General features: G+C 36.0%; 2 protein-coding genes across 2 annotated transcripts in view; one reads left to right on the top strand and one right to left on the bottom strand.

Moving 5' to 3' along the window:
• LOC115873515 (olfactory receptor 6M1-like) overlaps positions 1 to 8,469 on the top strand; it is a 17,426-nt gene extending 8,957 nt beyond the window's left edge. The window contains exon 2 of the mRNA XM_030888730.1: positions 7,485 to 8,469. Coding sequence (XP_030744590.1) covers positions 7,485 to 8,469 — 985 coding nt within the window. The remainder of the gene's footprint in view (positions 1 to 7,484) is intronic.
• Positions 8,470 to 18,923: 10,454 nt separating this feature from the next.
• Positions 18,924 to 19,883, bottom strand: LOC101645034 (olfactory receptor 6M1-like). The gene has a single exon (XM_004697238.2). It carries the CDS (start codon positions 19,881 to 19,883, stop codon positions 18,924 to 18,926), a length of 960 nt encoding a protein of 319 aa, XP_004697295.2.
• Positions 19,884 to 21,174: the final 1,291 nt, after the last annotated feature.

The raw sequence follows: 21,174 nt of genomic DNA, 5'->3' as shown, positions 1-21,174 counted from the left end.
GAGCTGATACCAAGGGCTCAAGTAGGAAGCAAATATTTTGATAATATGATGGCAAAATGTACAAATGTATTTGACACAATGGATGTACGTATGGATTGTGATAAGAGCTGTGCAAGCCCCAATAAAATGATTTTTAAAAATAAAATAAAAGAAGCATGATAGAATTGTGGAAGACCAATGACTTTTTTACAAATACATTTTTTCAAAAACACAAAAGTCAACTATACACATGACCTTTTCCATATGGAATACATACAAATATAATTGACTACATTTGTGGGAAGATACAAAGGAAAAGCTCCATATCAGCAGCTATAGGAGGCCAGAGGTCGAATGTGGAGCATATCAAGTGCTCATATGTAAGTTCAAGTTGAAACTGAAGAAAATTAAAAACAAGTCCACAAGAGCCAAAATGCTACCATGGTTATATTCCACTTGAATTAAAAAAAAATCTGAAGAACAGATTTGGCATATAGAACACGAATATCAAAACATGTCATTATATCAAGAATATACATGAAGAAAGCGAAAGATCATTTAAAAAATAGTAAAGAGAGAAAAGATGAAAGTGAGTGGATGTCAGAAAAAAACTCATAAATTTGCTCTTAGTTATAGAGTAGCTAAAGCAAATGAAATATATGATGAAGCAAAAGACAGATCAAATAGAAAAACATAATTCCTTGGGAACAGGTTTGTTCTCTTCCCTCCAAGACCAGGCTCCATATCTCTTGTCCCCAAGACCAGGTTCCATATCAGGGAACATGGGACTTCAAACTTCAAAACTGCTACTGTGCTTTGCAGGGGCACTGATTAAGCAACGTCAATTTAAAATATACAAGCCTCTCCAAATATGGTTAAGTCACTATTCTTGATGGAATATTTGCTTGTTTGCTATAAACATTTGTCTACTTTCCTAGAGTTCTGTTAAAGTTAATTCTGATAGCTTTCCTGTTTTTACTGTTATACTGGTTGAATAGGCTTATACATTTCTAAGTTAGCCATTTTACTGATGCCACTTTTCTCAAGCAGGTGCTTGAAATATGTATCCTAAACTTCAACTTAATTGTTACACTTCCCATTGAGCTTCTTAGAAACAGATTTCTTTCCCTTTGGTGTGCAGTGTCTTTTCTTTAAATACAACACTGTAAACTTTAACTTAAATACACCCTTTATTTTGCTGATTCCCAACATTCTTTCAAAAAGCAAGAAATAATTTATTTGGAGCATGAATGGGATATTGACATTAGCCCCAAAAGTTTCTAAACAAATATGTGGGACAGTGCAGTCTAACTTATAACAACCTTACTGAGTAAGAAAAACTAGCAACGTACATCAGTTGCACAAATCAAATAGAAGATTCACATGGAGACACAGAGTGAAAAAAGGAGATATCAAAATGTCTGAATTTTTTATTTGGATCTTGCTAAGCAAGGATTGGGGCAGAGTATTTCCCTACCATGTTTTCTGTCTACTTTATATTAATTTTCCTTTATTTTCATATCTTACTATTTGTGACTGATATATGACAGCATTTCATTGAATATCTACCTTCCTTTAATGTTGCACATATTTCATTTCATTTACTTTGGAGGTTCAGGTTAGAACACCAGATCTAGAGTACCTGATACCAAACAAAACACACCTGACCCTTCTTTTCTTTATATGTAACTTTTTCTAAGGAAGAAAATAAAAAGGAAATGAATTTAATGTTATTGGGAAGGTTACAAAGTAAACTTTCTGTGCATAAAATTTTAACAGATGTATAGAATATACATGAGCTTTTCTACTATCAGAGAGTCGAATGTAAAGAATATTTAGTTACTTCTTTTAAACAGTGTGTCAAGTATTAACTTTTGTTACACCATCTTCAGCTTCACAGTCAACATTTTTTACTCTACAGCTGTTAAAATGTTTCTGTATTTATGGACATGGCAGTGAGTTTACTTTGTTTTTCAAAGTACTTTTTGCTTGGTGGTTTCTGGTTATTGATATTGTGCGTTGTACTCGTGTATCTGATTCCATGATAATGGAAATATTTCTGTGATTCATCTTTTTCCACTTCATGCAATACCACTGGGATTCATTATTGGAACTCTAACTTTTAATGAGCAAGTTTTCTTCTGGGAGCAAATATTGATAATGGGGTAAAGTTTGAGAAGGAAGACAAAAATTGGTTGTTGTAAAATTCAACATATTAATAATTTAGAAACCCAGCATTTTGAAAGCTACTTCAATTAACTGTGTAACACTGACCCTGAAATCCTTGGAGAGTTCCCCAAATAATGCAAGTGTGCACACATACACTTACTTGAAAATATGTCGTTCGGATCCAGGAGAACAATGTATTAATGTGGCATATGCAGGATGCTCAGAATTACTTTATAGATCACTTAACCTTTTATGGGTAGGGCAATGAAGTAATGTATTCTCAAATGTAGCACAGTACTGATGGTGGCAGTATTTTACAAGAACAAGAGACAGATCCCAAGAATATCGGGGCTGGAAAACAAAATAGTCCCCTATTGTACCCACATACATAGTTAATCTATTTCACATCAGAATAGTGACACACAAACATATTTTATCATCATTGCACATTTTTGGTTAAATATTTCAAAATGCTATTTGCATTAAAAACCAATTGTAGTTTTATTAAATAACCAAAAGTCTTTGATTTCACTTTTGTCTCATTTTCTCTAAAGCCCAGCCCAATTGCTTTCTTTTCTCTGTTCACAGCACAGTTGTACTGTCTTTCCTTTTCTTATTACATTTTCTTTCCCAGAAATTATTCCTATCACCTTCAAAATTTATACTACCTGCGTTCATTAGCATCCTAAATTACCAATGTCTCAATATTCTTTAGTTTTATAATTTATTTCTAGATAATGATTTTGATTCATCACTATATCAGGTGCCCCATAGTATTTTATTTAAACCTCTTTTGTGGTTCACATTGTATTCCTCACAAGATAATGTATGTGGAACAATCCTGAAGTGACATCGATAGGTGATCCAATATATTTCCAAGTATTTATCAGGCATATAAGTTTGTGATTTCTGTTTAAGAAAAATGTTCCAGAACAAAATTGTACCCAAATATTACTTCAAAATGAAGTGGGCAGACATACAAAAATATTGAGTACAATTACAAGACAAATTTGCTTCTGTTTCCAAGATATAATCAATTATTTTTTTCTAGATTATATTTCATGCACTTATATTGCTTTTCAAGTTGACTATTTAAAAGCTTCAATACTTCAAATGGTTTATGAAATGTTGCATAACAGCATGGATAATATTTGTAAATGTTAGGTTTGGCTCTTTTTATTAAATGTAATATATACATTACATTTAATATATAGTGTATGTATATAAATGTACCTATACATTTATATATACATATGAAACAAAAATAAAACACAGAAACAGAAAACTGCATAACAACCCTATTTACATGGCCAAATATTGGGGTTTGAATCATAAATACAGGAGTGAGTCAGTGTGCTAAACCAAAGGCAGGGAACCACGGTTCCAGAGGACTGTAACAAATTGCAACATAAATAAGAGGAAGATAAAGAGGAAATCATAAAGTTAAAACATTCCAGTGGGGGACAAAGCATAATTTGGAAAAAATTTGATTGTCCATGATTTTTTCACATGATTTCTAAATTTTGTTATAGAAAGGAAGAGTTTGAAACCACCAGCCCACACTGAGGGTTAAAGATGAAGATTTCAACTCCCTAAAAAGTCCCCGTCTTGTGAGCCCCGGGGCAGGTCTACCCTGTCCTGCAGGGTCGCCAGGAGTCAGAACCACCTTGGTGGCAGTGACAGACTCCGTTTAAAAAGGAAGTGATTTATAAAATTATTGCTAAGTTCCTCTTTCAACAAAAATATACTTTTATAAATGCCCTCCAAAAAGCTTTGCCTGTGTATAATTTTTCAGATAATCCTGCACATTGCAGTCCCTTTCTCAAGTATTGCTATATTAATACTTTTTCATGTATTACTAAATACTTCAGTAAGACACTAAGATCTAATTTGATCAATTTCACAATAAAGTATGATGTGACAGGGTAACCAATTGTTTCCATTCCAGTGTGTGGAAGTGTCATTTGCAAGGTTATCCATGAAAAACCATTATCCTCACAGATTTCGCTTCTATAAAATAACCAGGAATACTAGACATAACGTTCTATTCATTCTTCATTCAAACATTTGGAAAATACCCAGCCACTTATTATGCACTGTTATAAGAATTGCAAACATATCCAATGTGAATAAACCCTGTGCCTTAAACAATTTCCCTGCTAGATACTCGAGAAAGACCCCGGAAAGGCAGAACGTAGACTATGCGTTGTTACCGGTTACAATAAAGGGGCTTTTCATTGGAAGCAACCTCAAGTGTCCTGAGTAGAGCATCATGCCTTAGGGTTTTCAAGACCGGTCTTTCAGCTCCAGGCCTGACTTCTAAGGGGGCTCTCAGTGGGCTGAACTGTCAATCTTATAGCTAGTAGTTCAGTGGTGAACTATTTTAACTACTTCGGGACTCTTAAAGAGTATAAATATTAAAAATGCATGTTCATAAAATGCATGCATATATGTAAATAAATTCCCAAAGGCTATGACTTGCAGGCAGAGAAAACTAAAATTGGTGGAAATGCATGGTGTACTTTGCCAAGTTCAATATAAGGAGGCGTAGGAGAACTCAAGGAAGAATCAGTTACTTGAGCAAAACACAAAATAATAAAAGATAACGTAATTATGAGCTCCCTGAATGTAATTCTATCCTGACAATCCAATGCCTAGTTAGATATTATTGGAAGTAAAAGTTGAAAGAAATACAGGAAGAGATTGTCCTGCCACTCCCAAGGGCTGCTGTTAGAGTCCACTAGCAGTTCCCAGGAGACTGATGTGGCCGTCCGTTACCACAAAGGTTTACAGTCCCCAAATCCAAAGGGGCAGTTCCAATTGGTCCTGAGTTGCTGTGAAAGGGAATTGACTTGAGGGGAGTGGGTTTGCAATATTACATAAACACACAAATGAGAAAATATGCCTTTTTGGGTGGAACAGATAATAAAGCAAAATTATTTCTAAGCACATGAACTCATAAAGATAATGTCCCCCACTACCCTTGAACACAGAAACAAACTTGCTAACTGGATGATCAATTTCAGATCAACCATAGCCAATCTAATATTCTTTGTGCAGAACACAACCTTCTCAAGTGGGCAGCCCAGCCTTTATGTAGGCCCCAAGTCAAGGACTCCGATTTTGTTTGAAGAAATCCCCCACATTCATTCAGCATATTATGGTGAAATCATTTTTCTCTCAAAAGCTCTTCACTTACTGAAAATAAAAATCAGACGAGTTGTTATTTTCCTGATATTGTTGGCTAGCCAGCATAGACATAAATAAAATTCTTACAAATACATATGAGGGGGCTTCAAAAAGACCATGGGAAGAAAAAGAAAATATTTCCTGTAATTCCATTGTTCCTGAACTTTTTGAAACCCCCAGTGTGTACGTGCACAAACATGCGTGTGTGTGTGTGTGTGTGTGTGTGTGTTAGGTAAAAACTAAAGAAAATGAATCAATTATGTTTTTGAAACTCATCAGCCTTTTGGCTTTAAAATTCCTAGGAAACTAAAGTTTCTTGTACATGTGGAAGTCTCAGAGGAACAGATTCCCTGAGGAGTTTAATAAACCCATGCTGTGAGTACAACTTGCCTCTTTTCTGCCCAGTGAGCTTCCTCTGGGGACAGTGAGTCACTTTTAAAGACTTGTTAGTCTCTGAAAGTGTTTCTTCTTGGTATAGCTTGAGCTGTTGATTTGCCTTGTACTATTTTGACCAACTTCACAGGGAGCCCTCATAGAACATTTCCTATGGAAATCTCATCCCCTATACTTTCAAGCTCAGTTTCAAGGAAAATCTTTGGATCATATTTGGGGATGCCTTCTGCTTTCTTTTCATGTAAACAATTTCCATTGAGATGGGGCCACAGCTAGTAAGACAAGGTCATAGGTGATAGAGGAAGAAGTCTTCTGTGCTGGGAAAAAGATGGAAAACTTACTAAAAGTATGTCCCAAGTAACAGAAAGACTATTAAGCTCCCACGGTGATTGTTTGATTTCTTTGAGGGGCAGATAGGAAAAAGACCAGAAGAGAATTATATGATAAAGTCTTTCTTCAAAAATTTGTTTTAAGTGATTCAGTAATGATTCATATTCACAAGAAAGTAATGTGTGTGCTTGCACATGTTTCCATTTGTAACTTAGATTTATTGCCTAATTTTGGCGAATCTGTATCTTTCTTATTATATTCCTTAATCTCTGGCCCAGACTCCTAAAGCCCAGCCTCTATTCCCAGTACCTTAAGTAGGTAATTGTTGAAATTAAATAGTTATTCTAGTACTCAAATAATAAAAATAGGAGAGTGTCTCTCTCTCTCACTCATTCTCTTTCTCCTGTTCCTTGTATATTTATGTGTTTTCTGGAATCAGATTATCTAGAAAACTTTCTCAGCTGATCCAACCACTACAAAATATGGGATAGCCTGATTTTCTGCCCCAGTTAATATTTTTTGCATTGCTCCAATATTTTCTGTCTTCTGACCCTGCATTGCAGGGAAATTTATGTATTATAAATAAAAAAGACAATATTTAAATTCCATTTTAGGTAAGTTGATTTCATCTACTACTGTTTTCCTCATGAATGAAATGAAATGTTTAAATGTGTTTTATGTAATTTTGGATATGTTTTCAAACGATCTATAAGTAACTAATGCAGTGAAATAGCTAATAATATAAAATGCTATCTATTATTTAGCTTAAAATTAGATTTTTTATTACAGAGTGTATAAAATTATATTTAAAGTGTTTTGCCATTTCTGGAGAGGAAATCAATCTTATTTATAAAATAACCTTGAAATATTGATTTAAATAAAGGGATGTTACCTTTCCACTCATATATTTTTGTGCATTGCATATAATTTATTCCTAAATATTTGGCATTCATAATATTAACATGTAATTTAGTATTTATTTTATGGTTTTTTAATATTAAAATATTGAAACTATTTTCCAACTACTACTATCATGGAATACATGATATAACATGAGATATTTCATATCTATAAAAAATTACACAATCTATATATCCTCTTAGCATCCTAGTTCTTGTAATGTGAATATTGATAATAAACATTTACTGTATTTGAAGTACCAACTGAATTTATGAAATGAAAGCTTTGACAAATATAATGTTAGTGAAACAATTCTAATCTCCTCTTAGAATTAGATAATATAAAACGAATGGTGGCATAAAGGTGGCATCAATATTTTCATAAATCCTTATTGGAATGTTTGTAGGAAAAACTATCTATCATTCAATTTTGCTAGAGGTAGAATGACTAAAATAATTTCTTTTCAAGTTTTTCACATAGTTTGTGCTTTTGTGAAAGTTTTATCTTACTTATGTCTCTTCTAGAACCCTGTTTACAGGAAATGGACAAAGCATAGAAATGGAAAATTGGACTTTAGTGACTGAGTTTATTCTTGTGGGGATACCAACCACCAGAGTGGTAGGAGAACTCTTATTCTTGATTTTCTTGTTGGCTTATTTGGTCACTGTCCTTGGAAATGCACTCATCATTACCCTGATCATTGTAGACTACAGGCTCCAATCACCCATGTACTTTTTCCTCAGCAATCTCTCCTTCAGTGAGATATTAACTACCACATGTGCTGTTCCCAAGATGCTGGAAGGCTTCCTGTCAGAGAGGAAGACCATCTCACGTGGGGGGTGTTCTGTCCAATCCTATTTCTACTTTCTCTCCGGATGTACTGAATTCATCATTTTTGCCGTCATGTCCTATGATCGCTATGTGGCCATTTGTAGTCCCCTTCAGTATCCAGTGATTATGACTGGCTCACTCTGTGTCCGTCTCGTCATCCTTTCCTGGGTGGGAGGGTTTCTCCTCATCCTGCCATCCACTGTTCTTAAGGCAGGGTTGCCGTACTGTGGCCCCAATGTGATCGATCACTTTTTCTGTGACAGTGCTCCCCTTCTCCACTTGGCCTGTGCTGACATCCGAATCATCGAGCTCCTGGACTTCCTCAGTTCCCTTGTCCTGCTCATCAGCTCCCTCTCCCTCACCGTGGTCTCCTATGTGTACATCATCTCCACCATTCTGAAGATACCCTCAGGGCAAGGTCAACGCAAAGCCTTTGCCACCTGTGCCTCTCACTTCACTGTGGTCTCCATGGGCTATGGGATCTCCATCTTCGTCTATGTTCGCCCCTCACAGAAAAGTAGTCTTCACCTCAACAAGATGCTCTTCCTCCTCTCCAGTGTCATCACACCTCTCCTGAACCCCTTCATTTTCAGTCTGCGGAACGAAACCATGAAGGATGCCCTGAAGGACACTTTGGCTAAGGGACAGAGCTTCCTCAAGGGACTTATGTCCACATGATAGCATCTTTGAAAATCATCGCATCCTAGGGATCCTCAAATTCACCCATAGAGATTCCAAGAAGACTCATCATATTTATGTTCAGAGATGGTCTAAATTATGGTGTTAGCTCCAATTATGATAACATAATATACTGGGTTCATGTGCTACTTAAGGGTTGAACAATTTGTTACATTAACTAAATATTGCAATTTCAAGATTCTGTGTGATAGTCTGAGTAACATTTTCAGAAATAACAATATATTATTTAGTTCTAAGCTATAATTGCACATAGAATTCTCGGTTGAGAATAAATATACATATTTATTAGTAGAGATATGAAAACAGATATGAATCCATTCATTTTAGAATAAGCCCTCCCCTTACCTCTCAAACACCACACATTCAAACATATTGGAATTGAACAACTATGCAATACAATTTGGGTTATTGTTTTACAGGCTTAAACACCATCTTACTTTGGAATAAAGATGATATGATTTTTTTTATTATTCACTGCAATTCCATTGCATATGGCAATTTTACTATGTATTGGTGTTTTATGTAATTTTGGATATGTTTTTTTTTGTCAAAATATAATCTTCTTTGGGAAATATATATTATTTTCTAATGGAAAGTAAGTCTTCTCTTATGTTGTTATTGCTGTTAGCTACCAGCTTGGTTCTGACCCAGCGCAACACTGTGTAAAACAGAATGGAGCACTTGCGAATCCCGTACCATCATCACAATTGTGGTTTTGGTTGAGCCTGTATCCAGTGATGTAATGTCACTTTATCATGTTAATTTAATTTCTCTTTATATTTGAGAGGGATATAGTCCAAATGAGAAAAAAAGATGTGTTAGACTGAAAAAGCAACATACACCCACAAGAACTTTACTTCTCAAAGTATGGGTAGCAAAAGACTAATGTTCTTCAATTATTTAGTAATAATATTTTTAAAATTAGAATGTATATGTAATTCTAAACAATTGAATTAAAATAACAACAGCATTTAATATATTGTTAGATATTTTATAATTAATTATTAGAATTAACTTTTAATATATTTATTCCATTGATTGAATGGAAAAATAGTAATTACTAATTATTTTCTAGGAGATGGTGTCAATATATGATTTGAGTAACTTAATGCTCTTTTATTTTATATTATTTACTTATATTTTATATTTATTTTCATTTATTATTAAATGACAGTTAATGCATATTTCATGTAATTCATGTCAATATTGTACAAATGTGACCACAATGAGTTTCCAAACATCTTTTTCTACATGGACAGCTTGACATCGTCTCCCTTTTTACATCCACCTCCCAGCACCCACACACACACACCACTGTGCCCGCTGCAACTTGCAAAACCCTTATTCTTCTTGCTGTCCCTATAGGTTCATCAATCCTGGATTTCATATACCCAAAGACATACTACATAACTTCAAGAGGGTGCCCCCTGATGACATAAACGTCTGAGATAAACCCTAATATGAACAAATGAAAATACAGAAAATGTTGAAAAAGAGATCAGGGACAGCATGCATCAGAGGGAGATCAACTGACACAGTTCTAACTGTTCAAGTCAGTTTTATCCCAATGATGGTCTCTACTCATCTCTCCACTGCACTCTGTTTAGTAACCCCTTCCTCCCATCCCTTTATTGTGCATAGAGAGAGATCACCAGAGGCGCATTTCCTATGTCATTCCCACAAATGTACCTCGGGCTCCCTCGCCCTTGTCTGCCATCGCCTTCTGGAAACCAGATTCTCACAATTGAGACTCTGATACTAACCCCTGCTTTGAGTTCAGATATGATTTACAATCTTTCAGTTACTGATGATGGTGTGCTTCCTCCATGTGGACTTAGTTGACACCTCACTTAGATGGCTGCTTTTTTGGAAACAAGCCCTTAAGTCCCAAGACATTACTTTATCTCAGAGCTGGACACAATCTAATTTCTTTGCTACATTTTGCTATAGCACCCATGTCTTCTGTGGTCTCTTCCTGAGGGTGAGTATCAAGCAGGGCCATGATGTAAGAACTAATTGTTCTTAAATTGGATTTAGGATGTAGTGTGAGCCCCCAAACCATTCCTGGGTCTATGTTTTTGTTTGTTTGTTTTTTATCTGCCTTTGATTCCTTTTCAACTCCTCCTTGCTAATTCATGGTTCAGAGTCTTATCAATCATCCCTCTGAGGCATAATGATCTTTCATTGCCTTTAATGAGCCCCGGGTACTAATTATTTAAAGCCATGTTGAGAGAGGGCTATTGGGTCAATGTAGGCTAAATCCATATCACAGTACCTGAATTATTCACTTGAACAGAATCAATCCTTTCCAGGCTGGATGCTATTTACACAAACAACGGGGGTTAATTGTCAGGGAAATTTACAATAATAATCATTGAAAATGTCCATCACAGTTTGGCCAGAATAACACATATCTTAATGCAGCATATGGGGCATTGAGGTAGCAAGATCACATTTGCAGGCTACCAACCGTTCAACAGTCTCAGTACAGGTGTCCTCCGCTTCCTCAGACACCATGTCTTTTCGGAAGTCAAAGCCTCAGATTCCCAGTGTACCTGAGGAAGAGTCCAGTTGACCCAGTGGAGTGTCCCCCTCAGATCTCACTGATGCATATATGGCCTTTAAAGAGTTGAGGATTTTCCTTTCAAATCCTGTCTTCTTCAGAGCTTGTATTTTCAATGGGTTTTGGATAATGTAACATGCCTTTTCTGTATCAATTGATATGATCATATGGTTCTTATCTTTTTTTCTTGTTAATGTGGTGGCTTACATTAATTGTTTTTTGAATGTTGAATAATCCCTGCTTCCCTGGTATGAATCCCACTTGGTCCATGATATATTATTTTTATATATATACTGTTAGATTGTATTAGCTAAGATTTTGTTGAGAATCTTTGTATCTATGTTCATGATGGATATCCGCCTAAAGTTCTCTATCCTTTTATGATTGAACTTTCATAATTGTTTTTCTTAATTTTATAATTCCATTATAAAACCCAATGCGATTGGAATACTAAATGTCATTCTTTATCTGACATAACACATAAAAAAGAATTTCTATTTGGTTAAAGTTAAGATGATTTATTTCCATTTGTTATGTACTACTCACTGAAAAGCCAAACTGATAAATTGAATAAACTTATGATTGCATCCACTGTATCTAGAGTCCTTAAATAAGTTTGACACTGTGAAAGAACTATTTTATGTTACCTGAGATTCAATATTTCCTATTATTAACCTTTTGTAATAAGGAAGTGGGATTAGGGAGCTTCTTCCAAAGAACAATTCTTAATACATGGGTCAGGGAACAATGATTTAATTTCATACATCTCTTAGATACATTTATGTACATCCAGCTCAGGCATCAAAGAAAACTCAAAGATTACATTGAAATCTCAAATTACAGTTTATTACTTCACCCAGTCTATCGAGTGGAGGAGTTTTTCATACCTTACCTAATATGTCCACTCAAACTCTATATACAACAGCCTTGGTAAAATCTGGATATTTTCTTTTCAGCTGTCAAAAAGTACACTTAGGAAATAATTTTTTGCGGGGAAAGGAAAACATCACTAGTCTATACAATCAGTGCGACACTGCAAGGTACTTTCTGAAGTGGAACTCTCAAATTAGAGAGGAACTCAATTATTAAAATTAAAAAACAATTTTCTTATCATTGCAACAACTCTACCACTTGGGTGTCAGTTAGCTGTATCATGGTGCCTGGGGGGTTGCTATGTTGCTAGAAGTCATACCACTGGTGCTTCCACATACCACCAGGGCCACCCACAGTGAACAGGTTTCAGCATAACTTCCAGACTAACAACAGACTACAAATGTCTTAATTTGCTGATCAGGCATGACTCAAAAACATGAAAAAAACCAGGTGTAAATGTAAACTAATACTTGAAACTTAGAATGTACCAAGTATGAACCTAGGAAAATTAGAAGTTCTTGAAAAGAGTAATTGTACATTAAGAAAATATCCCAGCCTAGTCCAGATCAAGTCCATAAATCCAATATTAGTCCATATGTCCAATACCAATCTATAAAGTCCTCTTCAGACTAACAAAGCACATGAAATAACACCGAATGCAGAAAGATTACAGGTCAGTGGGTGGGAAGTCTTGTGGATTCAGTGGTGTTGTAAGCATCTCAGTGCTGGCAGGGGTTTCCATGTGGTTACTTCAGCTCCAGGGCTCTAGCATAGCTCCATGTGCCTTGTCCACAGGAATGTCTTGCAGGGAGTGAGTGTGTGTTCCACCTCCAACAAATGAGGTCATCAAACTGTGACCTGATTGACAGGCTAAACTCCACCCATTCATTTTTAATTCTCAATTTGACAACAGGTTATGTAACTACCACTCTGAGTCATAATCCATGCTACTTAGACAAAATGACTCATTGTGTTTGTCTGGGCAGACTAGAGAAACAAATTCATAGACACTCATGTGTGTATAAGAAAAAGCTTTATATACAGGAGCCGTTGAATATTGAGAAAACAATCCAGCCCAGTTTAGATCAAGTCTATAAGTCTGATATTAGCCCATAAGTCCAATACCCATAGATCAAGTCTATAAGTCTGATATTAGCCCATAAGTCCAATACCCAGCTAATTAAGTCCCCTTCAGACTCATGAAACACATGCAACGATGCTGAATGCAGGAAGATGACAAACCAGTGGGTGCAAAGTCCTGTGGATCCAGTGGTGATAGAAGCCTCTCAGAGCTGGCAGAGCTCTCTCCACATGGCTTCTCCAATTCCAGAGATCACAAGCTATATCAGTGTAGCACCATGTGTCTTGTCAGTAGAGCATCTCTCAGAGAGTGAGCAGAGAGAGAGTTTGTCTCCCATCTCCAAGGAGGAAAATATAGGAGTTTCCAGAATCCTCAGGAGAAGGCCATGTCCACATAGAGGCCTCATTAGCTATGACCCCATTGACACAGTACACTCCACCCCTTCACTCTTAATCCTCTTAAGTCCCAAATTGACACCAGATTATGTAACTACCACACTCATAGAATGTCATGTGTGTTGGAACGATCTGCCAGCAGCTGAGGCTATATGTGTCAGGCAGAACTGGAGTTAGTGGGGCAAGCCAATGGAAAAATGTCCTGGGCAAGTGAAAAACACTCCAAAGATGTTTCAGAAAACCAAGCTTCCCCCTCCCCCTCCCCATCCCTTTCAGTGAGTAACCAGGAGGTTAATCTTAGCAGATAACATTGAACATTGATGTTCAGTCCCGGCTTTGCAGACAGCAAAATCACAATGGAAAATTCCCCAGCTACTCCCTCCCCAAGACCAGAGTTATAAAACTCTCCACCCCCTGCACGGACAGCTGAGGACACTCTAGTCCCTTTCCCTCTACTCCCCTCCCTCCCAGGTGGTGCCACTTCCTGAGCCACAAGTAGGGAGGGTCCTGTGAACCTCACCCTGGAACTCTGAAATAACACCTTTGAAATTATGTTCTGTCTTTGCCCTTTTTCTTTCTCTCTGTCAACAAAATTACTTTGCAATATGTATTTTGATGAGATACCTAAGAGAATGTTGAGCTTGAATGTTTAAAAAAGAATGGTGCTTAGGATCTGGCTGTACTAAGATCATACTGATATTTCCTACTTACTATTATTGACATAATGTGTGATAGAAATGAACATTGGAAATTATGATGAGAGAGAGCTATAAGTCCTCCTGTCTTAAGCCCTTTACAATTACTTAGAAAAGTTACACCCCACTCAATTCCTTAAATGTCAGGCTTGTTTCATTTGACAAAACACCCAAAGAGAACTGCTGGGAGCCTGAAGGGGCAAAGAAAGGTGACTTTGGCTGTTTACATTTTGAGCAAGCCATTTGTTTGTGGATGCACCTAGGCCAGGAAAGGATGTGCTCATCACAGAACTCTACGCCCTAGGCCTAAAAATTAAAAGGAGCTTTCAGGCAGTCTAGAATACTTGCTAGGTGACTACCTGGATTCACTTCTTGCATGGATGTGGTGCAATACAGCATAGGGAGACCCTGTGAGCTGGGGCACATTGCTGGGTATCTTGATGATGTCCTACTCTAGATTTGACTTTGCATGTAGATAAAGAAACACAAGAAGATTATTCACATGAAAGAACATGCTTATCTCAGAGCACAGGGTTGATTGGAATGGGTAATTTAGAAATAAGATATTCCAAACTAGGAGGAGATAAAAGCATGAGCTTCATTTGGGCTAACTCTGAACTATATAGTTTGTAATGACTTCCGCAAGAACACTCTTGTAGATTCGTTTCAGTTGCCAAAGTGGTGCTTTGCTTGGTAACTTCCATTTTTGTTTACTCTCTATTTCTGCTCTCATTTCCCAGATAACCAGCAAAAGATACAACTTTACTTGAATCTGCCAAGAATGTTTGCATAACAATTGGTCCTGGATGGATATTATATCCTCGAAATAGTATTTTGGGATTTGATTACTCATCAACCAGGATTCCATGGCTGTTGGAAAGTGTAGTGTTGGTAACCATTGTCATTTTAGAAGCATAGACATTATTCATAATTTCACGGTGATGAATTGAAATCAAATGCAGGCTGAATGAGATGGGCTCGTGATATTTCCATAGATCTGAGGACTGTGGAAAATAGGAAGAGGAAAGTAGAAGATATAGAAATATGGCTTTTGACTTACAGAGAAAAACAATTTTCACTATGTAATGTAAGGATTCCGTACCAAATTATATAAATAAGCTCTGCAGAATAATTCATTTGAGAGTAAAATGCCTGGCTGTATGCAAGTTAAAATCTATTTATTAAAGAAAACGGAAAGAACCAACAGCTACTTGTGAGGGTGCTTTCACTGTACAACATGATCGAGTGGGGTTGACGAAACGTAGAGAAACGTGGAAATGGGAGAATATGTTCATAAATGAATATTGATATTGCTACATTAGCTGGCTGTTCTCTAAAATGTGATGCGATAGTAGTAGACAAAGAGGAATATGTGACTATGAAACTGAGCTCCTCAGTGTCAGTATAATTGATTAAAAAAACAATTCACTGCCATTGACTCCATTCCAGCTCATAGCAACCAATTAGCGTTCCCGAGACTAACTCTGTAAGACAGCAGACAATTTCACCTTTCTCCTGAAAAGCTGCTGGTGGTTTTGGACCTTACCATAATTTACCTATATAAGAAGAGTGAGATCTTAATATTTTATCATCTTACTAAGCAAGTATATCTTGAACCTTACAATTCTTTAGCTTTTTATTTTCCTAGTCAACCAATATTTATCCATAATATTAGCCAACACACAATTTTAGAGATATTATGGATACATTAATGAATGAAATAAGAAAAAATCTCTGCCTCACTATATATCAAGTACTAGAGATGGAAATCACATGCAATTAAGGGACATGCACTTGACCATCACTAGGTATAAAACAGTCATCACATATATGTTAAGAAAATCATACACCTTCTATGAAGACATTTTACCAGCTCATTTTACTCTTGAGATGCATGTTAAAATAATAAGTGCACCGAGTGATGTGGGATTTCCAAAAATACATAGAACCCACAAAAAGTGAACTGAAGCTTACCTCATCTGATATTATGGGGGAGAAAGGAGGTTCTTCTAGGCAAACATCTTAAATGGGCACCTGGTTCTCTTAAATGGCCTTATCGCCACCAATTTCTTAACAGCTGTTTTCCTTCACAAATACACGCTTACTTCCATACAAATTAAAATTGTGCCTTCATGTTTTATTAATGGCAATATAAAATGTTAGTATTCAATGACCATTTATATTGAGAAGAGAAATTCCGTATCTCCTTTCACTGGATAGCAGTGGCTAGGCCCTATGAATCGGCTCTGGAAATGAGTTCGAAGCCTAGACATGACATGAGTAGGTGGTACCTGAAAGGGGACGTGTAGATTAATGTGAATTGTTTCCTTCCATCAGAGGGAAAGTCAAAAGGTGGAGTCATAAAAGTGGACATTGTGAATATTTATTAGAAGTATCAGAATTAATAGGCTGTAAATACGTCAGAGGGAATTACAAATACAGATAACTATATTTTTGATGTAGTTAACATAAACACAGATTAATACACAAATAGAGAAAGAATCTTAGAAGTTCAGACAACAATGAAATTTATATTTTAATATATAATATATATTTATGCCATTTTGTATATTTTACTAAACTTATTTCACTCAATGGAATTCTTTTGAAGTTACATCTCGACAAAAGAAAGATATATTCTACATTAACAATCACACTCAACATAGTAGTTACCTTGGAGCAATTTCATATTTGCATTTAATTTAGATATTGTAATTACTTGACCACAGATGAAAAAGGTAATACATCCTAAAAATATCATGATAAAATTCCAGGTCATTATTTAACAACAAAAAAAATCTCATTGTATAAAACCACTTGTTAGTTAAAATTCAGAAGTTAACATCATTTGCAGCACTTGTGAAGTATACTAGGAATAGACTTATCTGATTTATTCCCAGTAGTTATCCCTTCTCTGCATTATCAGTAAAGGTATGTAAGTTTTGATCAATTCCATTGGCACAGGTTGATAGACCTTCAACTTCTGGGTCATAGAAGTAGAAACATGTCGCTGTCGACTGGAAAAGCTATCAAATCTTGAGGTCAGTCTTTAATTTAAATTGAATCTAAGTAACTAATGGGGTAATTGATTTTACATGCATTATTTTGAATATAAAGTCCAAATACATCTATTCTTATTTCATTCTAAAGGAAGTCTGTTTGTATTAAATAAAAAATATATATTAATTTGAAAACAAACAAAAAGTTACCAGTGAGCTGTGTGGTAGAACATGAGAATCTATCATAAGCAAAACCACCCTATAATGACTGCTTAAATCTGCATGTTTTGCAGGAATTGAATTTTAAAAGATTTGTCATCACGAGGAAATGGAAAAGACAGTTTTGTTATTGTTTATGTATTATGTATATGGAAACGCGTATGTGGTGCTGAAGAAGAATACAGTAGAACCCCAGACCTTGAGGCTAATCCATTCTAGAAAGAGTGTCGAGATGTGATGCAGTCAAATTCTGAATTAATTTTTCACATAAGAAATAACTGAAAACAGATTAATCCATTCTCGACCACCAAGTTTTTACCCTAACCTTGCCTTTTTAGACAAAACATTACACAGAAATTTCAAAGTCAATAAGTTCCGAGTTAAATAATATAATTTAAATAAAAAACACAACATTAAAAAAGTTTTTAACTACAGTATGGCCCATACCTTGAGACTGATGAGGATCTGGAACTGAGGACAGGGATGTGGAGAGGAGGTGTGGAGAGAGTCATTGTTTGGAAGGGGAATCCCCTACCATCAAATCAGCTCAACTGGTAGCTGCTTTTCAGGAGGTTTTTTTCTTTCTCCCTTCTTTGCCTTTTGTGTACTAGAAACTGGTTGGCTTTCTCTAAAAAACAAAAATCTGTCTAATGTCGTCTGCTGTTGGCATTTCTTTAACTGTTTTCTAAAAGGGTTTACTAAATTATCATCAACAATACCAATAAGACGGTTAACCAGTTCCTTATCATGATGATTCTTTTAAAAAAACTCTTTCTTAGGACCCATGTCTCTTTTTTTATCTAAAAACAGTCCAAAAAGCCACAAAAACTAAGAAAATTATAGCAAAATGCTTGGAACACAGCACAAATTGTTTAAACAATGGGTACTAACTATGGCAACTAAAGCCAAGTGGCCGAAACACGAACTTCTTTTGTTTACACAAATCACGTGTGTTGGGTGGGATTTCCAATGTTTTGTCTGAAAGCATGCAAAACATTCTCGACATTTCACAACAAAATCAGATTATATCGAGTACTGATGAGGTCGAGTACTGGGGTTCTACTGTACTGAAACCATGGGCTGCCAAGAAAACAAACAAATTTGTCTAGGAAGTAGTATAGCCAGGATGCTTCTTAGAGGCAAGGATAATGAGATGTTGTTTCACATATTTTGGATACATCATCAGGCGAGATCAGTCCTTAGTGTAGGATATTAGGCTTGGTAAAGAAGAAGGATAGAAAAAATAAGAAGACCCTTCAGAAGATGGATTGACACAGTGGCTGCAGCAATGGGCACACACGTTAGCATTATTGTGAGGATCTCATAGGATGGGACAATGATTTGTTCTGTTCCTGAGTCAGAACCCACTCATTGGCACTTGAGGACATCAACAACAATCTACTTTTATTTCAATATAAATTTCTCAAAGATTTTAAGTATATTTCTAAGCATTGAACTTTGATTAAGAAATACTGGATTATAGTATCTGTTTCTCTTTTATTTGATAATTTTAATCATTAAGAAATTATATCAAGAATGAACCTTCAAGAAATTACATCAAGAACGAATAGTTGCCCAGCATACAAATTCACATATGTCAGCAAAACATCATTTTTGAGATCTAAAATTTGTTAATGCACCTATATACTTATTAAAGGTATCTCTCAGGGATTCTTTGACTTTCTCATTTCGGAGGCTGTAAATGAAAGGGTTCAACATTGGTGTTACAATGGTATTCAATACAGTGGCACATTTGTTAATATCCACCGCATTACCTTTTTTGGGGCGGACATAGAGGAAGATAGCACTCCCATAATAAAGTGTAACCACTGTAATGTGGGAAACACAGGTGGAAAAGGCCTTCTGCCTTCCTTGAACAGATGGAATCCTAAGGATAGTAATAACAATGTAGGTGTATGACACTCCCGTCAAGAGCAGGGATCCCAAGAGCAATACAGCAGAGGCAATGAAGTCAGCAAGCTCTGCCCGAGAAATATCTGCACAAGCTAGCTTTAGCACCGGGGCTCTGTCACAAAAGAAATGATTAATTTTATTTGGCCCACAAAATATTAAGGGGGCAGTTAAGACAGAGGGCCCCAACATTGACAAAAACGCACCCACATAGGACGCCAGAAGTAAGAGCACACATGTTTGTCTGTTCATGATGATGGTATACCTCAGTGGGTTACAGATGGCAACGTATCTGTCAAAGGACATAACCGCTAAGATGAAAAATTCTGTAGATCCGAAGAGGAAGTAGAAGATAGATTGCATGAGACATCCCATAAATGATATTGCTTTGGTAGGAGAAAAAGTGTTGGCTAGCATCTTTGGCATAACTGTGGATGTTATAGTGACCTCAATGAAGGAAAGATTGGCTACAAAGAAATACATAGGTGAATGCAGATGATAATCAACACACACCAGAAGGATGATCATGGTGTTGCCAATCAGAGACGTCATGTACATGAGAAGAAATACAACAAAGAGGAAAAATTCTACTCCTCTCTCATTCTGGAACCCTAGAAGGATAAACTCAGTGACTCTGGTCTTGTTTTTGTTATCCATAATATCCTCAATTCAACCTGGAATAACAAAAGGAGAACATAATGGTTGATCTATGCATTTTAAACATGGAGACACTAAGGTAAGTTAAAAATATTGCTACTAGAGATTCAGTTCATAAATGCATGAGTTTATTCCAAACAAAAAAATGCCTAAACATGTCTCTACAATCAGAGACTGTCTGCAGACAAGTTCTGTTCATACTAAACTTATCTTAATCTCATTAGGTATCTTTTAAAAACTCCAGTGAAAAATTAACTTCTAAGGAGATCTTGGGGGTGGGGGGTGGTAATTTTTAAAGGCACGGAGGTTAGCTCAGAAGGCTATTGTAACCGTATTTTGAAATTCCCATGGCATAATAAGGATATATTTTTGAAGGGCTCACAACAATAACAGGGGCTTATTATAAATACATTTTAAGAAATGTATTGGTGAGAAGTGGTCTGGAAAATTGTTCCAAGGATTTTTTTTTTCATCACAGCAATGAAGCTGCTCATTTTTGGAAGGTAGCAAAGTGTTGTCTAAAATAAGTTTGAAGGGAAATCTTACCATTTACAGTCCCAATAGTGAAACCTCTCATTTCTTTTTGTGTCTAAGATTCAAGAAATCACCAAATAAAAAAATCCCATAATAAAGTGCATCAATCATAATGTGGGAAACACATTAAAAAGTAACAATTTTTAATTGCTTAAAAAGTAACAATTTCAGTTCATGAAGGATGCCAAAGCCACCATTTTGAAGTGGCATAAGGAACACATATTCAGGGAAGTTTTAGAGAGAGAGAGAGATGGAACTACCTCCTTCAGAAGTGTATAGACCTAGATGGACGATGTGTTGAAAATTGATAGTGTCACATCAATTTCATTTGAGGTTTAATGAAATTTGATGTTTTTGTTTAATGAAGACTCTATGATTTTGTAGCAATATTTTTTAATCTATCCCACTATTGTACAAATACCTATTAACTGACTCTGGCTTCCATATTGGGATTCTAATGGAAATATATGTGTATATCACCAGTATATCAATATCTCTTTAGATGAACCATGCAAGAATGCAAGATATAAAAGTTCAGTTATTAAGTAAACCCAAAGCAGCAAAATCTCTCCCATAGTAAGAGTGTGACAATGAACTGTGAAAACACCTGCATGCCTTCTTTAAGCAACCAGAGTCTAACCGGGTTGATTTGTCCAGGAATAATGTAAAAATGCCTCCTAGAGTATGCCCTTTTATCTAGATCTTGCATAATTGGTCTATTCAGAGTGTCAGGTTTTCAAGGTGCTGATTTGCAACA

This window comes from Echinops telfairi, unplaced genomic scaffold, assembly GCF_000313985.2.
Source record: "Echinops telfairi isolate 266 unplaced genomic scaffold, ASM31398v2 ScPeMD7_7469;HRSCAF=8507_0, whole genome shotgun sequence".
Classification (NCBI taxonomy): Eukaryota; Metazoa; Chordata; class Mammalia; order Afrosoricida; family Tenrecidae; genus Echinops; species Echinops telfairi.
Note: the sequence above shows the minus strand (reverse complement) of the source record. Positions and strands in the feature narration are given on the sequence as shown.